At 53.5% G+C, this 21,229-nt stretch overlaps 1 protein-coding gene across 3 annotated transcripts in view; it reads left to right on the top strand.

Moving 5' to 3' along the window:
* TRPM2 (transient receptor potential cation channel subfamily M member 2) overlaps nucleotides 1–21,229 on the top strand; it is a 49,221-nt gene that overhangs the window by 7,175 nt on the left and 20,817 nt on the right. For all 3 annotated transcript variants that reach the window (XM_061167462.1, XM_061167463.1, XM_061167464.1), the window contains exons 2-12: nucleotides 333–592; nucleotides 1,263–1,351; nucleotides 5,897–6,065; nucleotides 7,209–7,389; nucleotides 7,913–8,079; nucleotides 9,628–9,808; nucleotides 10,327–10,388; nucleotides 12,277–12,468; nucleotides 16,405–16,507; nucleotides 18,326–18,447; nucleotides 18,642–18,977. In XM_061167462.1, the coding sequence (XP_061023445.1) occupies nucleotides 419–592; nucleotides 1,263–1,351; nucleotides 5,897–6,065; nucleotides 7,209–7,389; nucleotides 7,913–8,079; nucleotides 9,628–9,808; nucleotides 10,327–10,388; nucleotides 12,277–12,468; nucleotides 16,405–16,507; nucleotides 18,326–18,447; nucleotides 18,642–18,977 (1,776 nt within the window). In that variant the 5' untranslated portion in view covers nucleotides 333–418. The remainder of the gene's footprint in view (nucleotides 1–332; nucleotides 593–1,262; nucleotides 1,352–5,896; nucleotides 6,066–7,208; nucleotides 7,390–7,912; nucleotides 8,080–9,627; nucleotides 9,809–10,326; nucleotides 10,389–12,276; nucleotides 12,469–16,404; nucleotides 16,508–18,325; nucleotides 18,448–18,641; nucleotides 18,978–21,229) is intronic.

The raw sequence follows: 21,229 nt of genomic DNA, 5'->3' as shown, positions 1-21,229 counted from the left end.
CGCAGGGCCCTCCACTATGTGTACATGCGTCTTCTAGCTGAGACAGATTCCAGCATGAAGGTCTCTGAGAGGTTGACAGGACATATTATGGACTAGTGCGCCTTCCTTTTGGACCCCCACCGAACGTTTCTGTTCTTGTGCAGAGGGGTGGGGGGGGAGTCTCCTTGACCTCAAGGATGAAAACTGAGATTGTCTTGGTTTTATTCCATCAGAGCTTAGCTCCTCTCTGCTCCTGCCAAGGTAATTTTTCCTTGAGATTGTTGGAAGGAGAATTTCCTCAAAATGTCTAATTGCTCACCTTGGGGCCCACCTACCTCCTACCTCATTTCCAGGTCCCCTGGCTTCGAAAGCCAGAGAGAAGTTTGTTTTGAGGTAGCAGGACCAAGCCTGTTCTGCGGAACCTGAGCCGGGCATCGGGATGGAGTCACTGGTGAAGAGGCGTCGGGATCAGGCCAGCTCCAGGGAGGAAGACAGCTTTGGGGTGCGGCCCAGGAGGGTGGCCGACCAGGCCATGGTCCCCAACCTCCGGTGGAGCAGCACCAGCCTCTGCAGGAACAGGAGGTCGCAGCACCTCTTCAGCAACTGTGAAAAGGTAGGTCTGGGGTCACTGGGTCTGCCAGGGCCCTGGTGGGGCACAGTGACCCCCTAGTTTTTCTGGGGACCACAACCCAGCAGAGGGGACTTGGAGAGAACATTGGGGGGCCCAAGTCTGTGCCGCTGGGTTGGTTCCTGTCCTGGTTCCAATTGGGAAAGTGCTGGGTAAGCCCCTACACCCACCCACCTCATTGTGTGATGACTTTGCATCCTTTATCCAACAAGGAAGGCCCGGGCACCAGCTGAGGCCTGGGTTGGCTGCACAGAAAGCCCCAGGCAGGCTTGTGTTGGGGACATTTGAATGTCACACCACTGGTTGGGTGTGAAGATGGTGTCTCACTTCTCAGCCTGGTCCCTCGGATGTGGGCGGGTGTCCTGATACTCACAGTCACCTTTGCACCACACTGTTGCTCCTGAGGAACGCAGCTCTGACCTACAAACTGTAAAGGGCTGTGAAATCCCAGGGGCCCAGGAGGAGCAGATCCCCAGGTTCACTCCTCCCTCTGGGGTCTGCACCTGAGGGCCTCTGGCAGGTGGTGGGGGAGGGCTCAGTGTCCTGTCTCTGAAGGAAGACCCTGAAGGATGTCAGGGTGCACGGGTGGGCCTGATGAGGTATGGGGTGTGGATCTAACTGCCTGAGAATCTCTCAGTGACCTTTTTACCCTCAGCAAAGAAACCTGAGTTCATGGATTCCTGACAACATCAAGAAGAAAGAATGCATATACTTTGTGGAAAGCTCCAAACCATCTGACACTGGGTGAGTGACTTGTTCTGTTCCCACTGGTGGTTCAAACGGTACAGAATCTGCTTGCAATGCAGGAGACCCAGGTTTGATCCCTGGGTTGGGAAGATCCCCTGGAGAAGGGAGTGGTGACCCACTCCAGTGTTCTGGCCTGGAGAATTCCATGGACAGAGGAGCCTGGTGGGTTATAGTCCATGGGGTCACAGAGTCAGACATGACTGACTGACTAACCCATTTCTTTCCCTCTTCCCACATGGAGTAGCTGACCAGGGCAGGGCTGACCAGGCCTCAGGAGGGGACAGCCCCAGTGTATGTACCAGCCTGGGGTGCTCGGAGCATTCCCCTCCAGACGCACCTTAGTCCTCGCTCTGCAGGAAATGGGCCTCACTCTTTATTACTTCTGCTCCTTTGTCGCCTGGTGATGCCGCCTCCACCACGGAGCCCTCCTTGACCACACACAGGATGTAACCCCTCCCTCTACCGCACTCTGTATTTGTCTTTTCTGCTGGTTGCCGGCAGCACTTCTATTATGTGGCTTTGTGGTTTTCTCGAACAAGTTCTGAGCTCTGACCGTGGCTGAGTCACATTATTACTTCCCCACTGGACAGATAGCCAGCGTCCAGCTTAGACTGTGAACAATATAGAGGAGAGAGGCATGCCGTGTCTGGGTGATGGAAGAGGATGATAATCTGGAGCCAGAGGTGCATGATCACCGACGATGATGCTGTTCCTTCTGGGATGTGCCCGGGATGTTGTCACGAAAAGTGCCCCATTTGGGGGTTCACGCTCCAGCTTGGCTCCTCTTCGGACGATAGCCCTCCTTCCTCCTCGGAGGCCATGGGGGACCCCTGCGTCAGAGAAGGTTGCCACCATGATCCAGCTGATGGCCTCAAGTTTGTATTCAGTAGTGATCAGAGTTCAAGTTTAGGCTGATTGCTCTGACCATGTGCAGAGGGCTTTGCAATGAGGTCTCTGGTTTTAGTTTTTAAAATAAGCTTACAACAGTAGCCCCAGAGGAGACTTGTGGTCCCCAGGTTTCCTTGCAGGAGTCATTGGCTCCAAAACCCTTTGAAGAAGGTTATGTGGAGGCCGGGTCTGGTCAGTAGAGGTTCAAGGGGTGCCATCTGTCCAACCTCAGCCCCTCCTGTCCTCTGAATTCTGAACAAATAGCAGAGAAATATCCACAGGAGTCAGTGAGGGTTGGGGTACAGTCTGTATCTGAGTCAGAAATGGGGCTTCTTCCTTGTTCAGTGTTTCTGTCCCTCTTTGAAGGAATGGTGCTCAGGATATGTTTGGCTCTGAAACCTTTCTTGGTACCAGAACCCATGTGAGGAGCAGCCATGAGGTAGGGGGGAGGCAGGGCGGGCTGTCACTTGAGTGCGTGTAACTCCCCGTGGCAGCTTCTTCCTCATATGTCATGAGGTGCTGGTGAGGGGAGGGGAGAGGGGGCAGAGCCCCACCTACCCACGTGGGCCAAGAGCCCTGTGAAAATTCTCTGATTATTCAACTTCTGGGTCTACAGTCTGTAGTTTCCTGCTCTGTGTCAGGCTTGGGAACACTCTGTCGATTGAAGACCTAATCTCATTGGGGGATGGTTGAAAGAGAGGAGAGGAGGGTGTGGTCTATTCTAGGCTGTTACAATTTATGAGAAAGTTTGGGGTGGCCTTGGGCAAGGACACAAGACGGCGTCCTTGTCCTGGCGGCCCCCTCCCCCACATTGGACCCAGCTTCCTCCTCCCTGAATGGAGGTGCTCACAGGTGGTGCTCAGGGGAGCCCTGCAGGTCTAGAAGTGATTTGAGTCCCCTAAGGGGTCATAAGAGCTTCCCAGGTGGCGGTAGTAATAAAGGACCAACTTGCCAATGCAGGAGACATAAGAGATGCAGTTTCAATCCCTGGGTTGGGAAGATCCCCGGAGGAGGGTATGGCAACTCACTCCAGTACTCTTGCCTGGAGAATTCCATGGGCAGAGGAACCTGGCAGGCTATGGTCTCTAAGGTCGTAAGGAGACGGACACAACTGAAGCGATTTAGCACTCCTGCACACGAGGAGTCCTAGAAGAAGGTGGGCTTGGAGTTCCCAATGGCTGGGCCAGTGCTCCCTGGCCTGAGAAGGCCCCGGCCTGAGCAGCGGGACAGGGGTACTGAACCCAGGAGACTGGGGGACAGAGCACACGGTGGGCCTTGGCCTCTTGATCCAGCCTTGGTCCTCTGCACGGCTAGTTAACCCACACAAATTTTATAAGCTATCTTCTATCTAGAACCTTATTTGGCCCTCACAAATTCTGCAGGTTAGGGGTCAGAGAATGTATTTTTCCCCCCATTTAATGATTGAGAAGTTGAGAGTCGGAGCCCCTAAGGCCACACTCTGTAAGCTACAGGGAAACCCATTTTCTCTCTCTAGGTCCAGTCGTGTTTTCCCCTGGTGTTGTTGGGCTCAGGTCTCACCTGGTGTCAGATTTTTTGATTTGCTCTCATCTGTATCTTGTCTTCTAGGTCACCTGTTACTAGCTAAAGTAGGCCTCTAAAAAAAATGTGTAGATTTCCAATTTAACAAGCTGTGAAGAACATAGTTGCTGTCTCCTCTCTGTCCTCCCAAGAATGGCACTAAAGGAGTAAAACAATTTCAACCCACCAAGACAAAGGAGGCGAGGGAGGAGGTGACAGTTGAAAAGAGGTGATGGGGTGTTCTCTTTGGGGGGCCATGTGCATCCCTCTGGCCCCAGATCTAGAAGTCTCTGCTTTGAGCCTGCACCGTGTGCTTTTTTGACCTTTTTATTTTGAAATAACTATAGATTTACAAGAAATTGTAAAGATACTGCAGATGGACCCCACGGTCCCACCAGTGGTCACTTCTACCCCACCATCCATAACCCCTGGCAATCACTCATCTGCTCTTCATTCCTGCAATTGTTTCAGTTGCTGAATGTCATATAAGAGGAATTCTTCATGAGGTGATGTGTCAAGGCTGGCTTTTTTCACCCAGTGGAATGCCTTTGTGATCCGTTCGAGTTGTGTGTGTTGGTCCTAGGCTCCTGTTTACTTCAGAGGAGCCAACTAGCCTAGATCACAATATTTGTAGTGAGGTTTCTGTAGATGACAAATAATTGGATCTTATTATTTTTCATCCATTTTGCCAATCTCTGGGGCTTCCCTGGTGGCTCAGTGGTAAAGAATTTCCCTGCAATGCAGGAGACACAGGAGACATGGATTTGATCTCTGGGTCAGGAGGATCCCTGGAGGAGGAAATGACAACCCACTCCAGTATTCTTGCCTGGAGAATGGACAGAGGAGCCTGGTGGGTTACAGTCCATGAGGGTTGGACACAAAGAGTTGGACACAACTGAGTGACCGACAATTTCACTTTCATTGGTATATGAGGACTTAAGTTTACCATTGTATTTTTTTGTTTATATTTCTCTGTTTTTCTTTTCCTGCCTTTCTGTGGGTTACTTGAACTTTTCTTAGAGTTCCGTCTGATTTGTCTATGCTATTTTTGCCTGTATCTCTTTTATAGCTTTTTAGTGGTTGTTCCAGGTACTACATTTTATATACTTAACTTATCACATATTACTGATATCTACGTGTATTGGGAAATCATACTAGTCTCCCGGTGTTGACATTCACCAGTTTGTGGGAAATGCAGAAACATTCCCACCTTTTACAATGCTTTGTCCTTCCCCATTTATATTATAACTGTTTACAAAATTTCCTCCACATACATATTAGGTCATGGTGCAATTTTCTTCAACCGTCAAACCATACTTCAGAAAATTCAAGAGGAGGAAATGTGTTTATTCACCCACCCATACTTTTACTCTTTCCATTCTTCTTTCTTTGTTTTCAACAAGTTATTGACCAGAGACAGAGCAATACACCTTAACACATCTTTCCTTACCTGAACTCTATTGACTAGAGATGTTTCAACATTCACTTACAGAGCAAATAGCTGGCTGTAGGCGTTAGTGTCTACAAAAATCCCGTGCTTGACAACAAGCTGATATTCCAGAATTCTTCCTTTTATCATTTCCTTTCTGTTTAGAGAATTTCCTCTAGCCATCCTCTTTGGGGAAGTTTGGTTGATGAAATCCCCTGCTTGACAACATGCTGATATTCCAGAATTCTTCCTTTTATCATTTCCTTTCTGTTTAGAGAACTTCCTCCAGCCATCTTCTTTGGGGAAGTTTGTTTGTTGACCAGTTCCCTGGTTTTCTTTCACCTGAGAGTGTCTTGGCATCCCTTTCACGTGGAATGATATTTTTGCTGGATGCAGAATTCTGGGTTTTGTCGTTTTCATCTTTAGAAAAATGTTGTGTGGATTCTTCCTGGCACTGATTTCTGGCTTCTGATTCAAAATCAGTTGTCCAGTTATTTTCCTCCAACAGGTAAGGTATCATTTCCGACTTTCAAGATTTTTGTTGTTAGATTTTAGAAGTTTGATGATTATGTGTCTCTGCTGACTCCATGGCTGGGGTGCCAGTCATGACTCCCCTGGGCTTCCTTTATCCCTGCCGAGGAGAGGAGCAGGCACCAGTTGCCCCTGGTGACCCCCGGCCTTTGCAGGAAGGTGGTGTGCGAGTGCGGCTACCCACGTGAGAAGCACCTGGAGGAGGCCACGTGGCCCCACGCCTTCCAGGGCCAGGAGTGGGACCCGAAAAAGCATGTCAGGGAGATGCCAACAGATGCGTTCGGTGACATCGTCTTCACGGGCTTGGGCCAGAAAGTGGGAAAGGTTGGTTTCCATGACTCCACTGCTCTTACTGGGGACCAGAGCCCACCCTAGGTGACTTCGGTGGCCGGGCCTCCCTAAGGAGGGCGTGGGAGGCTGCAGAACCCACCTGCCCAGTGCTGGGTGGGGGGGCAGGGTGGAGGGCTCTGCATGGCAAATAGAGCTACATGATGCCCTCAGGGGATTTGTTGCCAGGGCTCCAGGAGAGGTGTGGGCGGGGCACAGTAGCGAGTTCAGGGCGTGGCCTGAATGACTTTTGTCACTGCCAGGAGGGAGCAGGGGAGCACACAGCACCCAGGCGGGGTAATGGGCAGTGGGGAGGCCTTGGGGATGGCAGGAGAGTCAGCAGCAGAGGTGGGAGTCCGGCAGGTGGTGGAGCGGGGCGGATCAGGGCTCCAGGCTTGCCTGGGAGCATGGGGGCGCTGGTGGGGCCAGTGGGGGGCCCAGGCCTGGCCGGCATCTCTCTCTGGTGCTGCCAATCTCAGGGTGGTCACCGGGCCAGCAGCGTTGCCAAGCAGACTCGGGCCCCACCCCCACCCTGCTGAATCAGAGTCCCAGCCCCCTGGCTTTAACCTACCTTCTGGAGGGTTCTATGCCAGCTCTTGGGCAGCTGTGCCCTGAGGAGTCTGGGGGGGGGGGGGTCACTTGTTTCTGTGCTGCAGTTCTGGGACCCCCAGCCTCTTGTTGGCTGGGTGCGACCTTCCTCTTCGATTTCTTAGAGTCGCTGCCCACTTGGCCCACTTGGCCCAAGAGGTTGAACAAAGCCTGTTGAATGAGGTGAACTTGGCCCCACAGCCGCCTTCCTCAGCACCACCTCCAAGCCCCGCCCCTCCATGAGCTGCTGTTGGTGCATCACCACGTTGCCTTGTGGGGAGACGGGAGTCAGGCCGTGGGGCTCAGGCTGGGGTGCCCTCAACAGAGAGACCCCGGAGCTGGCCCCCCCGGTGGCCTCTCTTCTCAGCCCTTGCCTCCCCTCTCTCTCAATCCATGACCTGCTTGGAGGCAGCCACTTTTGCTTTGTCTGGACCCAGCATGAGCGTCCACCTGCCTGCCTGAGGCTGTCAGGCATGGCTGGGGCAGGGTGGCCAGGCTCTGGGTCTGGGTTGGCCAACCACTGACCCCCGGGGTCTTCTGACCTCCCTGCAGTACGTCCGCCTCTCCCAGGACACTCCCTCCAGCCTGATTTACCAGCTCATGACCGAGCAGTGGGGCCTGGATGCGCCCAACCTGCTCATCTCCGTGACCGGTGGGGCCAAGGACTTCAACATGAAGCCCAGGCTAAAGAGCGTTTTCCGAAGAGGACTCCTCAAGGTGGCCCAGACCTCAGGTAGAGCAGGGACAGAGGGACTGAAGCCCAGACCACAGGTGGTGCTCAGGCCTGGGAGTGCTGGGCAGGCGGGAGGACCCCTGGAAGGCAGAGTCAGGGCCTTGGACTGGCCAGCCTTTGTGGGTCACTGAGTTGGGCCCAGGCCCGGGCAAGGTGGGGAGTGTCTGATCAAACTCACCCACTTCCGGCCGCTGTGCCTGGCTTACTCATGGTGCAGACCCAGCTCTGGTTGGCTCCCCACTGATGATGCTTCGAAACAGAAGCATTTAGAGAAAGTTCTGAGATGCCGTGTTCCTGAGAGCAGGACAGAGGGAGGGAATGGGGAGCTGGGGGAGAGGGCAGGGCCTACAGTCAGAGCCGGGGTCACCTTCCTGTCCCCACCTAACTGAGCATCGTGGGACATCACGGGTCCTGACTGCCACTGGGAGACCTGATCGTGGTGGGGCTCACACCTGACAATGAGTTTGAAAGCCCTGGAGCAGAGAGTCTGCACAACACCCGGTGTCTCTCTGCTCCTCCCCAGGGGCCTGGGTCATCACCGGGGGGTCCCACACTGGCGTGATGAAGCAGGTGGGCGAGGCGGTGCGGGACTTCAGCCTGAGTGGCAGCTTCTGTGATGGGGAAGTGGTCACCATTGGGATCGCCACGTGGGGCGCCCTGCACAACCGGGAGAACCTGATCCACCCCATGGTGAGCTGGAGGCTGCTTCTGGGCAGGGAGGGGGGGGGGGGGTCGTAGCACAGCAGGGAGGTGGTATGGTAGGATCTTAGCCAGTGGTCGGTGAACAGGCCACCACTTGGACACCACGGTAAGTGCAGTGTCAGGGGAAGTGGCTGGATAGGGATGTGGGAGACCCAGGCTCAAATCCCCCCCCCCAACCCCCCAGATCCTGGTGACCCCAGGAGAGTAAGCACCTTGTCTGGACTCTGGTTTCCTCCCTCGAGATCATAGGATGGGTGCACCTAAGAGTTGCCAGAGCTGCTGCTGGTCTGGGGGCCCTCCTAACACCACTCTGATGAGAAATGGACTTGGCAAAGGTGTAGCTTGGCTGGGAGCATACAGCCTACCAGCATCTGGGTTGTCATATCCCTGAGCCTGGCCTTTTAGCCCAGGGCTTAATGGTTCCCTGATTCCCCTCCCATGAGCTTCTCTTCTGAGCTTGAAGACAGAGCCTTCCCGCGTCCATACACTAGGGTGCAGGCCTGAGAAGCAATTGCTTAAATGTGGGGATGTCAGTTGGAAAAAAGAACTGATTCATTCAATAAGATTTTTTGAGGACACAGCAGATTTGGCATAATGCGCACGTGGAAGCTTGGAGGGAAACACTGGCCCCAAAATAAAATTCTCCTTGACACCCTGAGGAGGTGTGATGACAACTGTCCCACGAGGTGTGACTTATGAGCGAGGCTCCGGCCTTCCTGGGGCGGGGGAGGTGTGTGTTCACTTCCTGGGGAGCGCTTCCTCTGCAAAGTGACTCCTCGTGTCACTCACAGACGCTAGTCACCAGACAGCTGGCCCCTCGGCACCTGTCCTTCCGTGTCCATGTCACAGATGTGCTTAATGGACCGGACGGGCTCTGTCCTGAATGCTGGTTACACAGAGTGGAAATCTGAGGCCGAGAGATACTGGCTGACTTCCAGCGTCACGCTCCACTTTTCTCCTCATCTGGAGTTCAGAGGACTTCCGGCAGCACCACCTGGCTCTCCTCTGTGGCATCCAGGGGCCGTGTGCACGGGTCCATAACCACCTCTCCTGGACCTGTGTCCCAAGTGACCACAGAACCGGTGGCTTAAAGCAACCGAACTGTACTCTCGCATTTCTGAACACCAGAAGTCTGAGACCAGTACCACTTGGCCAGAATTGAGATGTGGGCAGGGCCAGGCTCCCTCCAGTGGCTGGAAGCTGAACTCCCTGCCTCTTCCAGCTCAGGTGCATGCCACTTTCTTGGCTTGTGCCCGCATCGCTGCTGTCTCTGCTCTTGGTCATGTGACCTCCTCCTCGTCTAGGGACACTTGTCATGGCATTTAGGACCCACCTGGATAATCTGTGCTAAGATCCTTAGCTTCATCACATGACCAAAGACCGTGTTTCCAGATGACAGAACATTCACAGCCTCTAGGTTTTAGAACCTGACATCTTGGTGGGGGGTATCACTTATCCCGCCTGCTAGAGCACCCATTCCTGGCGTGAAAGATGTAGAGCTGTCTGTCTGTCCTGCCCACCTCTCTCCACCCACAGGGCGGCTTCCCTGCCAAGTACATCATGGATGAGGAAGGCCAAGGGCACCTGACCTGCCTGGACAGCAACCACTCCCACTTCATCCTTGTGGACGACGGGACCCACGGCCGCTATGGTGTCGAGATTCCCCTGAGGACGAAGCTGGAGAAGTTCATATCACAACAGACCAAGGAGAGGGGAGGTGAGTGGGGCCCGCTTTCCAGGGTGCTTGGAGGAGATGGGAGCGGGCTGGTCCAGGGGTCTGGGGCTCGGCTGGCCATAGCCAGGACATTTGGTGGGTGGGGTGCTGGGGTGGCCATTAGAACACACCTGGACATCTGTATACTTGGCCAGGGGATCATCTTTTCATGCCCCTTTAACAGCAGAAGGAAAGGCCAGGCAGGCACTCGGGACACAGAGCACCCTGTGGTCCCTTCACTACACACACATCTCAGTTCGGAAACCAGAGCGTGAAGGAGTCAAAGCTCAGGCTTTGACTTCATTTCCCCTGTGGCTGGGGTGGGATGGATCCTAGGGCTCTGGGAGGTCAAACACACAGGGTTCTGCACATGTTTTGCTGGTTGGTTGGACACCTTTGAGCTGAGGTCTTCAAGCTCTCCTGCATATTGGGTTGTTAGGCTGCAGCTGGCAGGAGTGGGGAGGGGCCCAGGGGATGCTCAGAGCCCACGGTCCTGAACTGTGCTCCCTGCTTCATCCTAGGCGTGGCTATCAAGATCCCGATTGTCTGCGTGGTGCTGGAAGGGGGCCCCGGCACTCTGAACGTGAGTCCTGCAGGGGATGGGCCTCTTGGGTCAAGTCCTGTGGTGGGTGAGTAACTGCCCAGAGTGCTGTGGCCTGCCTCCCATGGAAGCTGTCGGCAAGAGAGGGCAGAGAGCCTGTCCACTAACGGAGGGAGGTGCATTCACCATGCACAGTCTCTCTGGGTGGGTGTGTTGGAGCCCCCTGAGAGGCCCTGCCACGGGAGGGTCAGCCCTGGAGCTTGACCAGCACAGAGCAAAGAGGGGTTCCAGAGGGACTGCAGCCCTGTAGGACCCCCGGACAGCCTGTTGGGGGCTTCTAGAGCTCTGCACTCAGGCTCCCAGGAGGAGTCCTCAAAGTACAGCCCTTGGCACCCCCCACCCCCAGCTCCTTTACATTCAGCAGCTGAATGTAAAGCAGGTGCTGACTCATGGCCGTGGAGCTTCATGCAGAACCACTGTCCAGCAGGGAGTGTGCCTGCCTTGTGGCACTCGGGCCAAACTGACCTCTGCCATAGGATTGTAGGGTGATTGCGATTGCAGGATTGCCCTGGAGAAGCTGAACTCCCTGCCTCCTCCAGCTCTGGTGGATGCCACTTTCTTGGCTTGTGCCCGCATGGCTCCAGTCTCTGCTCTTGGTCACGTGACGGCAGCCATGGGTCCCGTCGTCCACAAGGATGAAGTGGGAGTGGTTGCTGTCCAGGAAGGTCAGGTGCCCTTGGCCTTCCTCATCCATGATGTACTCGGCAGGGAGGCTGCCCTGGGGATGGAGAGAGATGGGCAGGACAGACAGACAGCTCTACATCTTTCATGCCAGGAATGGGTGCTCTAGCAGGCGGGATAAGTGATACCCCCCACCAAGATGTCAGGTCCTAAAACCTAGAGTCTGTGAATGTTCTGTCATCTGGAAACACGGTCTTTGGTCATGTGATGAAGCTAAGGATCTTAGCACGGATTATCCAGGTGGGTCCTAAATGCCATGACAAGTGTCCCTAGACGAGGAGGAGGTCACATGACCAAGAGCAGAGACAGCAGCGATGCGGGCATAAGCCAAGAAAGTGGCATGCACCTGAGCTGGAAGAGGCAGGGAGTTCAGCTTCTCCTGGGCAACCGCTGGAGGGAGCCTGGCCCTGCCCACGTCTTGATTTGGGGCAGATCATGACGTTTTGTTTATGTTTAGTAACCTCAGGGGGTCAGCACAGGTCCTGGGGTGCCTTGGGGGGCAGGATGTGTCTGATCCCCCCAACTCCCTCTGAGGCTCTCCGGCAGGGCTGCCCAGAGCAGGCCATCCTTCCTGCTGTGGTGGTGCCCATTCCTCATGGTGCTCTCCCCCTGATCTCTGGGGGTCTCCCTCCATGTCCTTGTCTTACCCTGGGTCTCAAGGAGGGTGTGAAACTCTGGCCCAGGCAGCACCCCTTCTTTCTTCTTAACGTGTCCACAGGTTAAGGGGTGGAAACATTCCAATCTTTCATGACAGTGGTGTCAAGTGACAGGCCTGAGAGAGGTGGCATGTTGGGTGTGTACCCCATGTATATCAGAATCAGCCCCCTCCCCTCTGAGCAGAGGAACACACCAAGAAAATGTCTTCAGTAAACTTCCCAGCAGGGCTTTCCTGGTGGCTCAGTGGTAAGGAATCCCCCTGCCAAAGCAGGAGACGCAGGTTCGATCCCTGGGTCAGAAGATCCCCTAGAGAAGGCAATGGCAACCCACTGCAGTATTCTTGCCTGGAGGATCCCATGGACAGAGGAGCCTGCCAGGCTACAGTGCATAGGGTCACAAAGAACCAACCACGACTGAGCAACTAAACAGCAACAACAAACCTTCACCGTAGCCAGACAGCAGGGCTCTCAGAGAACACTCTCTTTTAGGCGGGGTGCGTGTGGGTGGGCTCATGCTGGCCCCTGTGTTGCAGACCATCTACAACGCTATCAACAACGGCACCCCCTGCGTGGTGGTGGAGGGCTCGGGCCGTGTGGCTGACGTCATCGCACAGGTAGCCGGCCTGCCCATCTCTGAGATCACAATCTCCCTGATTCAGCAGAAGCTGAGCATGTTCTTCCAGGGGATGTTTGAGACCTTCACGATCATCGAGTGGACAAAAAAGGTGAGGCTGACGGGTACGTCATTCACCAGGTGTGAACCTGCAGCCCATAGGTTAGACACTGTCAGCCTGGTCGGTGGGACCAGGACACACATAACCAAGACTCAGAGGCCCTGGCCAACCTGGGGTGGGCACGGGAGCCATCTGCAGGGGTGGGGACTGTGAGCTGGGCAGGCAGGGAGCTGTCAGCTGAGGCAGCAGGCTGCCCTGCAAGGGAGGATGTGCTGGGCCTCCGCCTGCAGAACTCCAGGCAGGCAGGTAACACGGGTATGAGCCACGGCCATCCTGGAAAGAGGACCCTGTGCCCCGGGTGGGCATGAGGCTGGTGCTGGGGCCCTAGGGGTGGCAGAGGGGTGGGGAGCCCAGATTCAGGCCACTGGGGTGCTGCAAGTGACGGCAGTGGGTAGCAGGGCCCACCTTCTGGGGTTGTCAAGGTGGGGGGACATGTAGATGTGTCAGATGGGGGCCCCCGAGTGGCTCTGGGAGCCATGTGGTGTTCTGGGGGTTGTTTCACATGCACCCCCAGATAGAGGCATCCATGGCCCACCCCGTCCTAGGACCAGCATTCCAGAGGGAAACCCATCACCAGTGGTTTTGGAGACTCGAGTCCTGGGAGGGAGCTAGTTCCACCCAAAGAGGGGACCGTCACTCCCCCGTGGGAGGAGATGCTGAGTGGAAGCACAGGGAGCTGGGGCATGACCCTGCGGCTACACGTCCAGGGACAGATCATTCAAAGAGGACCCAGCCTTGCTTCGCGTGCCTGCCTATCCTCTCTCCTTGTTTTGGGACCGTTTTAGATTGTTGGGAAAGAGCACAGGTCATAGGGGGTTTCTGTTTACCTTCACCCAGCTCCCTGCTGCCAGTACCCTACGCGAACCCAGCCCGGGTGCCAGAACCAAGCCGTCAGCTCTGGTTCATCCCTGCTGACCAGACTCGGGCTATCCGGATGGCTGGGACCTGAACCATTAGCCTGTTGTCTTCATTGACTCTTTTCTTTCTCTCTTCCTAGTGTGACATTTTCTAGCTAGCCCACTGGATTCCAAAGATTTTTCTGGAATGTTACCATATGAACTGGATGAGAGTGGGCTGCTCTGGTTGAGGGAGTGGGCGGGGGTCTCTGGGACATGGCTTTCTGCCTATCCCCTCAACTCCTCAGCAGTGAGCCTCATGGGCGCCCCCACCCCGAATGGTCTGACTTGGACCCTTCTCCTGACCCGTGGGGACTATTATAGCCCAGGGCCACGATTGCCCTGCATTTCAGTAATTTTGCTGTAAAACGCATCGGTACTTTGCTCTTCCATAGCTAGAGTGGGAGATGACACCAGGTACAGGCAGGTGAAGACCTTGCAAGACTTCTTCTAGAGACCTTACAGACAGGCTTCTTGCTGGGCTGGGAGGGGTGGTGGTGCAGGAGTGTACATGGGTCGTCTCTCCAAGTCCTGGAAAGAAGGAGCTTCTCTTTCACGTCTTTTGAGTCAGTTAGATCATCTGGGGCATTTGAAATGGGCCTCAGAATTGGTCAAATCCCCAGTGCAGATTTTGGGGGTCCTGTTGAGCTCTGCAGAGGGATGCATGGCCTGGCCCCAGCCTCCAAAGAGGGGCAGGTGTGAAGGAGAGTGGCTAGGTGAGCCCTCGACACCCACAAGGCCCTTGGCTTGTAGAGAGTGCCCCCCGCTCCTGCCACTCTCCAGCCCCTGTGGTCCTACTGACCCTGCAGTCCGGCCATGCCCTGAGCCCCGGGGGCTGGACTCACCTGTCCTAAGGTCCCCTGACCGCTGTTTCCTGGCAGGATTCTTTGTGGGATGGAGGCAATCAGGGCCTGTCTGACCTTTGGTTTCCCCAGCAGTAAGCTGGGGCTGACAAAGCAGCTGGGGTCTGTGTCTGTCATGTGCTCTGTAGATGCTAAACCAGATTGTTAAATCTCCTGCAGATTCACGTTTAAGTGCCTGACGAGGGCCTTTCAGGGCAAGTGGAGAAGCTTGGTTCTAACCACGTCCGATTTCAGGCCTTGCGGACCGTCTGTGCCCACCAGCCAAAGACCAAGAAGAGGGCTGTGGTTGCGGATGGCGGCTGGTGGGGGGAGGGCAGCAGGCAGCCCAGGGCGAGCAGGACAAGTTTCATGGGCAGCATAGCGGCCCTCTCTCTTCTGTCTTCTTGTGGCCTCAGCAGACCTCTTAAGGTTCTGGGGGATGTTTTCACTGTGGGCGTCAGGTCAGCTCCTCACGGAGCTGGTGTGTATTCGCCGGCAGGCCTTTGGCCTTCCCTCAGTTAGCTTGTAAATTATTCAGGCGTTTCTCAGAAGTGGGTCTAATCTGCTGAGGTTTAAAGGAGCTTGTGTTATCAATCCATGGCTGAGTCAAGGCATGAAAATGGTGCTTCATACATGCCAGTCTTCAGCCGGGGGGCTGCCCTTGATGGTGGCTCTTGTTCAGTGGGGAGGGGCCCCCCAGAGCTGTGATCACTGATTCACTCCACAGGCCTTGGAGCTGGTCTGCCCCGTGGTGGGTAGATGGGTGCAGCCCTGGGAGGACGTGGATATCTGCCTTTGGGGGTCTTCTTGCTGACTCACAGCCAGCACCACATTGCTGGTGTCAGGAGGAGTGCTGGCCCCCTCTCAGAAGTCCTGCTCTCTTGTCTGCAGGTCAGGGGTGACTGGGACTTAGACTCAGAGGAGTCTACCTGGGACTTTCCCAGTAAGTACTACCTGGGAAAGTACTTACTTAGTACCTGGTCAACACACACGTGCAGTAGCTACTCCATCCTGTGAATCAGGAGTAGGGTTAAATCCAGGAGAAGTTTTGGCTAAAAGATGGGGTGGGTTTGGGAAGAGAGACATTTTGGGCATTTTGGAGTTGACATGAAAGCGGGATCCTGAGGGATGGGGACGGTTGGGGTCTTAGAGGTGGAGGCAGGGTGTACAAGGGGCCCTCTAGGTGGGAGAAGTCTCTTTATAGAGGGTACAGATGCAAGAGCCATGTCCAGGCTGAGGGGAAGGGGGTGGGGGCAGGCAGGAAAGAAGGTGGGACTGGGTGTGGTGGCCTGGGAGCTGGGAGTGGAGTCTGAAGCTTTGGGGTGTGAGGAACCAGGCGAGGCCCACCCCCACCTCAGGGTGAAGGTTCAATGAAGCAGTGACTGGTGGCAGGTCTTGTCGTTCAGTCGTTCAGTCGTGTCCAACTCTTTGTGACCCCATGGACTGCAGCACTCCAGTCTTCCCTGTCTTTCACCATCTCCTGGAGTTTGCTCAAACTCATGTCCATTGAGTCGGTGGTGCCATCCAACCATCTCATCCTCTGTCATCCCCTTCTCTTCCTGCCTTCAATCTTTCCCCGCAACAGGATCTTTTCCAGTGAGTCAACTCTTCCCATCAGGTGGCCAAAGTATTGGGGCTTCAGCTTCAGGATCAGGCCTTCCAGTGAATATTCAGGGTTGATTTCCTTTAGGATTGACTGGTTTGATCACCTTGCAGTCCAAGGGACTCTCAAGAGTCTTCTCCAACACCACAGTTCAATTTTGATTGATGCTTCTGAACTGTGGCAGTTCTGGCAGCTGAGAGATGATAGGTAGATGAGATCGATGACAGCTAGATAGAAAGGTGACAGGAAATAGAGGATAGATAGCTTGGTGATTGATAGCTAGGTAGGCAGGGCCCAGGCAGAGGACCAGGCAGAGATCTTCAGTTAAGTATCGCTGGGTGTTGAACAGATACCACTGATCAGTGAGTTGGATATTCTACCCCAAAGGCCACTCGAAAACACCATGTGTTTCGTCCTCATGCATCTTCATCTTCATCACCATCTGGGCGTAGGGGCGAGGCGGTGGCCCTGGCCACATGGCAGGCGGGACTCCTGCCCGGGGCTCCGGTTCTGCATCCAGGGCCTTGGTTCTGCAGGTGCCCTTTGAAGAGGTGGGGGAACCTCATGCGGGAAATGCCTGTTGCAGATTCAAGACATCGTCCGGAGGCGGCAGCTGCTCACTGTGTTCCGGGAAGGGAAGGATGGCCAGCAGGACGTGGACGTGGCCATCTTGCAGGCCTTGCTGAAAGGTGAGGGTCAGGCGAGGAGAGGATGTGGGGGAGGAGCCAGAGTCCTAGTCCAGAGGAGCCAGAAAACCACCCATGGGCAGACATGCTGGTCAGAGAGCAGCTGGACCTTGCCAGGCCCACCTCACACTCTCCCTGGGCAGGTGGTACCAGTCACTGATGTTGGGGTTTAAGCGCCTTTCTCAACTCACCTTCTTACCTGAAATCTGAGTGCAGCCTGTACTGACTTACCCCTTCCTGGTCATCACAGTTCCTCATAAAATTCTGGGGTAGGAAGAAAGAGCCTCGGAGGTCTGTTCCTATCTCCTGTCTAACTCCTGTGCCTCCAGGGACAGAGTCCAAGTGCAGGGGAGACTCCAAACGTAGGCATCCACTAGACCAGTAGAGCTCTTGGCCGACTTCCACTCCTTAGTCTGACTGCTGCCCTTTGGCTTGCTCTCCCGGGACCCACACTTCACTCTTCCTCTCCCATTCTGGGGCGAGACCTATGCTTCCCTGTCCTTCCTGCTGGCATGGACCTCATGACATCCCTGGCGCCCAGGAGCATTTGTTCTGGGCTGAATGGCCCCTCACCCCGGATGGAGGCAGGCCCCAGGACAGCAGCCATGGCAGATGTTCATGGTAGGGGGTCAGCTCATTCACTGTTTCTGGGTACTTGTCCCTACACCATGGGTGTGGGTCCAGGCTGCTCTGCACCCTCACCCACACTTGGTCCTTTCAGCCCTTGAAGCTGTAGCCCTCCTGGTGGGTGTGAAGCCAGATCGCTGTATGGTTTGAATTTGTGTCTCTGGGCTTGTTGGCCATTTGCATTTCATCTTGATGAAGTGTCTGTGAGATCTTTTGTCCATGTTTAATTGGTTATTTGTCTTTTTTGTGGAGGTTTAAGAGTTCTTGGTATATCCTTGTGCAAATCCTGTGTTGGACCTATATGCTGGGATGTTTTCTCTTGGTTCATGGTCTGCTTTTATACGTCCTCCAAGGTATCTTTAGGGAGCAGAAGGGATATACATGTATCTATTCATTTTTTTGCCACACCAGATGGCCTGTGGGATCTTAGTTCCCCAACTGGGATCAAACCCACAACCCCCTGCAGTGGAAGTTTGAAGTCTTAACCACTGGACCACCAGGGAAGTCCTAAAGAAAGCTTTTAGTTTACCAATTGGTAACATTTTAGTTTACCAATTTTTTTCCTTCATTATTTATGCTCTTTGCACCCCAAGAAATCTTTTCCTTTCCTGCAGTTGCAAATACTTTCTTCCATAGCCACAGCCCTTTAAGTGTAGGTTTGTGATTCATCTCAGGTTACTTTTTGTGTGTGTTGTGAGGTAAGGGTCAGAGTTCTTTTTTCTTCCCTAAATAACAACCCATGTTTTAAAATGTTAGTCCAGAAAGAGCAGAAACTAGTTGGGCAAATAGTTGCACTGGTTCTGCAAACAAGGCAAAGAAGGACATGTGATGACTTTCGTGGTCTAAGTTTTGAAAGTGAATGTTAAAGTGCCTGCCTTCCAGAGAACCCTGTCTCCTTTAAACTTAGGGCAGGGTGCTTGAGCAGGACCTGGGGCCAGGGCTGGGAACTGGGGTAAGCAAGAGTGGAGATGGAAACCCAAAGACGGTCTGATGGTACCCTGAAAGTAAAAGTGATTGTATGAAGGCATATGTATGGTGGGGTCGGGGGGTGGTGGTGTGGTTTGTAACTGAGCACCTTATTTATTCAATTGAAATGATAGAGATGGCTTGTTGACCCCACCCTGACTTTGTTGGGCTTTGAAGTGGCTCTGAGACCCAGATTGAAGTCCCCAGTGCATGTGCTTCTACCTACAGCTTCTCAGAGCCTCGACCACTTTGGCCATGAGAACTGGGACCACCAGCTGAAGCTGGCAGTGGCGTGGAACCGCGTGGACATTGCCCAGAGTGAGATCTTCACCGATGAGCGACAGTGGAAGGTAAGACTGCCGGGGGCTGCCCTAAGGAGGGGCTTGCTGGGGCTTGTCCAGATTCTGGCCCTGTCCTTGGTGAGGGCACCCGGCATGCCTCCTCCTCCCAAAATGGGAGACGACAGCATTCCTGTCTTGGGGGTGCCAAGATCGGGGCCCAAAGGCTGATGGCCAAGTACATGACCCCCATGTCCCCCTCTCAGCCCTCAGAGCTGTACCCCATGATGGTGGCTGCCCTCATCACCAACAAGCCTGAGTTCGTGAGGCTCTTCCTGGAGAATGGGGTGCAGCTGAAGGAGTTCGTCTCCCAGGCCACCCTGTTCTACCTGTACCAGAACCTGGAGCCCACCTGCCTGTTCCACTACAAGCTGCACAAGGTGCTTTCTGGGGAGCCCGAGCACCTGGACCCCAGCGTGCTCTTGTACCATGTGGCCCAGGTGCTCCGGGAGCTCCTCGGGGACTCCACACAGCCACTATACTCCCGGCCCCACTCCAGCGACCGGCAGCGCCTCCTCCCGGTGCCCAGCATCAAAATCAATGTGAGTGCTGGCCAGCTTTGGAGCTCTGAAACACGCACTTTTATTGATATTGGGAAAGTCAGCTCTCGCTGTCATAACACAGATGGGGCAGGTTACATGGCGGGCATCTTCTTCTCCCTTCTCTGGAGGCTGGAAGTCAAGGTCTTGGTGCTGACAGGTGAGCTTCTGGTGAGGCCTCTCCTCCTGGTCTGCAGAGGACCGAGCACTTTCTGGCTCCATCCTCAGAGCGTCCAGTATGGCTTCCTTTTCTCCTAGGCACCCTAGGGCTAGGGTCCTGTTGGATCAGGGCCCCACTTCTATGGCCTCCCTTAACCTTAATCACGTACGTAAAGTTGTTGTTCAGTTGCTCAGTTGTGTCTGATTCTTTGTGACCCCATGGACTGCAGCACACCAGGCTTCCCTGTCCTTCACCATCTCTTGGAGCTTGCTCAAACTTCTGTCCATTAAGTTGATGATACCATCCAACAATCTTGTCCTCTGTCATCCCCTTCTCTTACTGCCCTCAATCTTTCCCAGCAGTAGGGTCTTTCCAATGAGTCGGCTCTTCATATCAGGTGGCCAAAGTACTGGAGTTTCAGCTTCAGCATCAGTCCTTCCGATGAATATTCAGGACTGATTTCCTTTAGGATTAACTGGTTTGATCTCCTTGTAGTCCAATGAACTCTCAAGAGTCTTCAACACCACAGTTCAAAAGCGTCAATCCTTTGGCACTCGATCTTCTTTATGGTCCAACTCTCACATCCATACTACTCGAAAAAACCATAGCTTTGACTATATGTACCTTTGTCAGCAAAGTGATGTCTCTGCTTTTTAGTATGCTGTCTATGTTTGTCATAGCTTTTCTTCCAAGAAGCAAGCATCTTTTAATTTCATGGCAGCAGTCACTGTCTGCAGTGATTTTGGAGCCCCAAAAATAAAGTTTGTCACTGTTTCCATTATTAAACTATTTGCCATGAAGTGATGGGACCAGATGCCATGATCCTAGTTTTTTGAATGTTGGGTTTTTAAGCCAGCTTTTTTACTCTCCTCTTTCACCTTCTTCAAGAGGCTCTTTAGTTCTTCTCTTTCTGCCATAAGGGTGGTGTCATCTGCATATCTGAGGTTGTTGATATTTCTTCTGGCAGTCTTGATTCCAGCTGTGTTTCATCCAGCCCATGTGTAAAGTCTCATCTCCAAATAGTCACACTAGGGTTGGGGCTTCAGCATATGAAAGTGGTGGACACAATTCAGTCCAGGAGCTCCCTTTCTAAGAACTTTCAACAGTACAAAAAATTATGCGGGAAAATGCTGTCCCCTGTACCCCTTCCCCTGAGCCCTGCTCACACCATTGGTGTTTGTGTGGCCAGGTCGGCATAGCTCATCTGTGTCTGCATGAGACGCACATGTGTGGCAATAACAGGAGGAGGGGTTTTCTAGTCTGAATCTTTATTTGATGGGGACCCTGCAGTTTCCAAACATTAAGTGTAATGCTGGCATCTGTGGTATATTTATGTGACTGAAACTCCTCTCAAGATTCAATAAGGTTTTACAAATGACACCTCAGGGCTGAACTTTGTCAGATGCCTTCTGAGAAGTTGAAATGCTCTTCTTCTTTGACATATGAATTTGGTGAATTATAAGTCATTATTACTTTTTATCCCTATTTTGAATCTCAACTTGATTGTAGATGTATTTAATCTGATGCTGGATTCCCAACATTTTTAGGAATTTACAGTGGTGCTAGTGTAAAGAACCCACCTGCCAAAGCAGGAGATGTAAGAGGCGTTGGTTCAACCTCTGCATCTGGAAGATCCCCTGGAGGAGGGCAGGCAACCCACTCTAGTATTGTTGCCTGGGAAATCCCATGGACAGAGGAGACTGGCAGGCTACAGTTCATGGGGTCGCAAAGAGTCAGACAAGACCAAAAGGACTTAGAGCATCAGAATGTTGTCTTTAATTGTAGTTTTATTTGGGGAGAGTTGTATATGTCAGGTTCTGCTATCAATTTTATGTTAGCTTTGTGAAAACATTGGGAAGAGTTTCTTCTTTCTCTGCCCTGGGACAGTTTATGTGGCTGGAGTTCACTGCCTCTTACACGCTTGGCAGACTCCCCTGGGAGTCCAGCAGGCCCACTGCCTTTTTGCGTAGTAACTCTGATAACTTTCTATTTTTCTTTCCTGATGGTCCTGATGTTTAGGTTTTCTGTCTCTTCTAAGATCACCGTGATTTTGCTTTTTTCCCGCTAGAAAATTATGTACTTCCTTCAGGCTTGC

Source organism: Dama dama, chromosome 19 (genome assembly GCF_033118175.1).
Source record: "Dama dama isolate Ldn47 chromosome 19, ASM3311817v1, whole genome shotgun sequence".
NCBI classification, from domain to species: domain Eukaryota; kingdom Metazoa; phylum Chordata; class Mammalia; order Artiodactyla; family Cervidae; genus Dama; species Dama dama.
The sequence above is the reverse complement of the archived record's forward strand: the minus strand, read 5'-3'. Positions and strand labels throughout refer to the sequence as shown.